Source organism: Lolium perenne, chromosome 7, assembly GCF_019359855.2.
Source record: "Lolium perenne isolate Kyuss_39 chromosome 7, Kyuss_2.0, whole genome shotgun sequence".
Taxonomy (NCBI): domain Eukaryota; kingdom Viridiplantae; phylum Streptophyta; class Magnoliopsida; order Poales; family Poaceae; genus Lolium; species Lolium perenne.
Genome location: NC_067250.2, coordinates 303134214 through 303139769, shown reverse-complemented (window position 1 = coordinate 303139769; position 5556 = coordinate 303134214). Strand labels below are relative to the sequence as shown.

At 48.1% G+C, this 5556-nt stretch overlaps 1 protein-coding gene across 1 annotated transcript; it reads right to left on the bottom strand.

The window, feature by feature from the left end:
- Window positions 1-2874: 2874 nt before the first annotated feature.
- On the bottom strand, window positions 2875-4139 carry LOC127315100 (uncharacterized). Its single transcript, XM_051345629.1, has 2 exons — window positions 3192-4139; window positions 2875-3084 (listed from the first exon to the last, which is right to left on the bottom strand). The coding sequence occupies exons 1-2, from the start codon at window positions 4137-4139 to the stop codon at window positions 2875-2877; spliced, it is 1158 nt and encodes a 385-aa protein (XP_051201589.1).
- Window positions 4140-5556: the final 1417 nt, after the last annotated feature.

Sequence of the window (5556 nt, the reverse complement as noted above, 5' to 3'; positions counted from 1 at the left end):
CAAACATTATAACTGGACATGAACCCAAACCGAAGCAGGTGGCTCTTAATATCTCTTGAGCAAGAGTAATCCTTCTCGTTCTTACATTTTAGACATGGACAGCACATAAAACCTTGCTTCGACTTGTTGGCCTCGGCCACAAGCAAGAAAGAATTCACGCCCTCTCTGAAAGCGGGAGCACATCGGTTACCGTACATCCATGGATGACTCATCTGCATCATAAGCACAATTATATATGTATCAGATGCAATCACCTTGCTAAAATTAGTATTGTACGGACTATGCATATATATATAGTCAAGAAAATAGTTGCTAACCTTTTTGGATCAAAAAGAGGAGAAATCTTATCAAATAAACCAAGTGGCATCCCTCTCACAAGCATTCCATCAAACACCTCTTGTGCACATGTAGAAAAAATGAGCTAGCATACACCTCCACCTTCACCACCAAGGAAAAAATGAGGTGGGGGGGGTGGCTGGCTGCTTCTATATATAGGGCGGGGACATTTTGTCGCGGGCCGTATTACGACCCGCGACAAAAGGGGTGGCCACGTCGCTCCTACCCCTTTTGTCGCGGGTCGTAATACGGCCCGCGACAAAAGGCCGCGACAAAAGCCTCCGCGCGCTCCACATGGTTTCGGGGCGACGTGGCCAGGCCATTTGTCGCGGGTGCAGGCGCGCCCGCGACAAAAGGCTCCCACGGAAGCCCTGTTTTCCACTAGTGGCACATCACAAATTGTGTTGCTCATGGCTGACGTGCGTGGGACTGGCGATGACCTTGGTCAACATTCTCATCTCTCCTCTGCTCTTTATTTTCCATTTGTTTACTAGTTTCTCCCATCTTAATATGAGTCCTCTTTTGCGGAGCCAGCGTGAGATCCCTGACCTGGAGACATGGAAACATATTTTCTAAACTAAATCGTCTTCATAGATGCAGCAATATTTAACGATTCCGTCTACGTAGTCATCCCGGCCCGTTGCTCCACCAGATCCTGCACCACTAGACGAGATTTTCCTCGATGATACAATATTAATGATTACTTCTGGATGAGCATATCATCAAACTATACTTGAGATGGAATTATGCAGAGTCACACATACACATGGCGATATCAGATATTAGCAAACAGATAAAATTAAGGCATCAGTCTGTTCAAGACAATCTCAGTGAAACATGCGATGTAACTCTCACCGGCCAGTGGTTAACAATGACTACAGGAATCCGTATGGAATAGCAAGAATGGGTAGAGATGCACCTCCGTTCATCATACAGGGAGTCGGGGTTCAGAGAAGAAAGGGAACAGAACGCAACTCCCAAGTTAAGAAGGTGGGCGCATCATCAAAATCAAGAGCTATAAAGTGAACCAAAAATGAAATGAAACAGTGCAAGGCAACTGAAATAACTGGGCGGAGCACATGGCTGTCTTGTATAAAAAGTGAACCAGGGAAAAGCTATAGTATCATATCTACATATATATCTTCGTTCATCAGTTAGGAGTTCAGACAAAAGAGGAAGCATAATTAATTAAAGATTTTCTAATTGTTTCACTACTATAACGGTTAATTCATGATCAGCAAATGATCAAACTGTACTCAAGATCGAACACTGTATACTCAAACTTTTTGTCCGATAAATTTGTACTCTCACATAGCGATATCAAATATCAGCAAGCAGAAAATGTGAAAGGCTTTAGTCTGTTGACAAAAATCTTGGCGAAAAAGGCACAGTTACTCTCACTAGTCAATACTATTATCGGCTTTACAGAGTGACGCAACAAAAAGCTAGAATGAATACAGATGCATCCAATCTACTTCTCAATCTACTTCTCTGCTTCTCAATCTACTTCTCAATCGCTTGGATCACTTGACTGACATACATCGCTTGAGCACCCCTAATAGCGTAACTTCGACAACTGAATATAATTGTTAAGAGTGCGATACTCTGAGCACATAGCAGCCCTGCAGTGTCAAAACATCACTTCGTTTTATTGATTGAACAAAACAATGAAATTCCCGAGACCAGATAATCGTGTCGCTGAGCACCAGGAATAAGCAAATGTAAGGATGGTAATCGTGTCGGCAGGGAATTTTGGCTATGGTGCATCAACCCTGCAGAGGAGAAAAATTTAAACCAGCTCCGGTGAGAATAAAATAGCAAAATACTTCTTCATGCGAATGTAACTGGAACAAAATAAATTGCCCCACACTGCAAGACCAACAACTAACCACGGCTCATCTAGAAAAATCAGTTTAGTTAAACAAGTCAAAGAACAAAGGGCGTAATCTCTATAGAGAGGATTGCATAGAGCAAAATGGTGACAATATAGAAAGATGTGGTCACATGAACTCAGCAGCATAACTAGAAGTAATTGGCATGTCAAATGGCACGACATGAGGACTACCCTGGCGATACTACTAGTGTCCAAGATGAAAATCACTGACAGCTTGGCATCATAATAATTTTGGTGCATCGAGGAGACCCTGGCGGGAGCTATGCTTTCATGCATGCAACAAAACTACTTACCCAAGATATGCAAGGCATTCCACGGAAGAATACGCCACGAGGTCATGTATTTTGGTGCGAGGGTCGTCCTTGGCTGATGATAACTCGTGTGACAGCTTCACAGTCATTCTTCTAAGCATCGGTGCAGAACCGAGTATGAGTTTCAGCAGATCATACTCATGATCTTCGCCTTGGAAGCCATATATGCCTACTTCTTCGAGGGCCGTCAACGCGATAATCTGGGTCCTCCAGTCTGTAGGCTCACATGGACAATTTGCGTGGCAAGCTTCTTTATACTAACAAAACCAAATACTAGCTGAATTAGTACAGATTACGTTATTCAGATGTGCTATATAGAAGCAGAGTAGGGAATTAGTTAGTTACCGGGGAACTCTGCCGGACGACCTTAAGCCTCCGTAGAACCGAACGAATCCGCTTCATCTGAAGAAGATGCAACACAAGCGCTCCAAAGACATGCCCCGCTGTTGAGAGATGCAGCTCCATATCAAAGAATTCAACAACCGTATGCTTCTCTACCTCATTTGCAAGGTTGGCTTTTTGGTTGGAAAGAGTATGGGAGCTCTGAAAATGCAATGTACAATTCATACAAATATTGTTTACTAGGCCGGAGTAAGATGAAAACTCTGGTCCGTTAAAATTGAGCAGGAGAGAGTAACACATGTACGTACATTGCCTGCGTAGATCTGCAGCGAAGGGAGCTGTCCCGGCCGTGTCTCTGCCGTCTCTAGCTTCAGCTTGTGGAGGGTCCAAAGACCGAACCCAATAGCATTTTGGGCATAGGAACAGCGCCACGAGACCTTTTGCATTGTTGACGCCGAGACGGAGATGGTGGCCTCCTTGTGTGCCCAAAAGGACATGGTGAGTTGCTTAAGCATTGGGGCAACGATGTGGACGCTGCTCAGCCACGGTCTCTCGGAGTGCAGGACGAGCTCCTGCAGCGTCGCCGAGCGGACTCTCCTCCGTGCGCGGACGCCGGGCCAGGTGGTTACCTTGTGCCTGAGCTCGAGCACGCGCAAGCGCGGGCAGCGGGAGAGCAAGGCGCTGAGTTCCGTGTCGACGACGATGCAGTCCAGGAGGCGCAGCGTGTGGAGAGCGGCGAAGTCGCCCCCGGCGGCGGGCGGCGCGCGAAGGACGAACGGGAGCGACTCTAGTACGACGGAGACGGCGCGGCGGAAGCACGGGAGGTGGAAGTCGGCGGGGTTCGGGATCGATCCTTTCGGCGGGAGCGCCAGGACGATCTTCTCCGGCGCGAGCCGCGCGGCCACGCGTGCGAGCGAGGCCACGTCCTCGCGGACGGGCCAGTGCTCCCTGGGCACACGCCGTTTCTGCCTCGGCACCCGGATCTCGAGGAGGGAGATGGCGGAAGCCGGAGGGCGGGCGACGAGGCTGAGCACCGCGGCGAGCGACTCGAAGGCGACGTCGCGGAGGGAGATGTCGCCGAGGCGGGCCCAAAGGCCGCGCCAGCGGCGGGAGAGGCCGCTGGTGCGCGCGGCGGCGGCGGTGCAGCCTAGGCCGGCGAGGATGAGGAGGAGGAGGTCGTCGGGGAGAGCGCTGATGTAGTCCACTCCGCGTGGCTGCTTGGCGGAACGCCGGCGACGTTTTGGTGTCAGCCCCATCGAAGATCGCAGAGCCCTAGCGGTGGTCGCAGTAACGGACTGCCAATTCCGTGTATATCAAAAGAAAACGAACCCCAGTTACTCCGGATCTAACTGTTACACTATATAATTTCCGATTTAACAGTTGAAGGATCCTAAATTCTTGTCCTGCATGTAATCAACAGTGCATGCATGTCTCTAGTGCCGCTCTCTGCAAATATACAGATCTCCGAATCCGAGTTGGAGTAATATAAGAGTAGTTAGATTTCCTAAATCCTACTAGGTTTTACATACATGTAGCAATGCACTATATTCAGCATTTCAGCTAGTGTATACTGGTTTTGGTCGAGAAATTTTTGAAAAGTTCACTGTCGATGATACTGTTTCAAATATTTAGACGAACTTAGGAATCATCCCCGTAGAAACTATGTCGACGCATCAAAGCTTAGTTCGAGCTCCGGAAATAGGCTAAGACTAGTAAATTTGCCCGTGCGTTGCACCGGAAGAGAATCATCATATCCACGTCACTTCGTGGTTAAACACGCCACCACCGCCTCCTTTTACTGCTGCTTCAGTTGTCAATATCATAAGAGCCATGCGCCCTACCACATCACACAATTCTGCAAAGGCCTTCGCCACCATCAGACTTGGGATTTTTGAAGAAAAAGAAGGCAGATAAATTATTGGCAGAGAAGTTGGATATGTAAATGCGCAACGACCCTTAGGTCAAGCTGTCCAACACCTTGTCATGGTATCATAGTTTGGTACCAAGGTTGTCCATCGAGCTTGCTTTTGTCAGTCAGGCCAACCTGATCATGTCCATGCCTGCACATCAAAACATTCTAGTACCCAGCTTAGTTAAATTTTCATTAGTATCAACTAATTATTCGCATTGCAAAAGTAAATCGAATATGGAACCAAGCAACTTCTTAGAAATTTCTGAAACAGTATACTCCTGCAACGTATCTTAATAAACAAATAAAACGTATCGCTGAACTTGATCTAGAGTATGCAACATACATCAGCTCATTGCCACTGCTAACCCCATCACATGGAACCTGCAGTAAGTGTCGAGTGCCATCGAACTCCTCGAAATCAACCAATGGTACAACAATGAGAGCACAGAGGGGGCAGCCTGAAGATGATCTGCCTCGGCTCACGAATCCACCAAGGGCCTGAAAGATGAGAGCATAAAGGGGGCCAGCCGCGAGCCTGAAGATGTTCTGCATCCTCGCGGAGCTCTTTCTCATCATGAAGGGGAGCAGATGCTCATCCGCTACCTGCAACTGCAACCACTGCTGCCAGAACCGTCGAGCCCTCCTCTAGAAAATTCCACCGTGTGCTCCCGTGGCAGGATAACGCCCAACCCACCTCGGATTTTTGCCGGCAGTTGCGCCGTCGAGCTCCGATGGGTCCCCCAGATCCCGGGTCTCTCCTC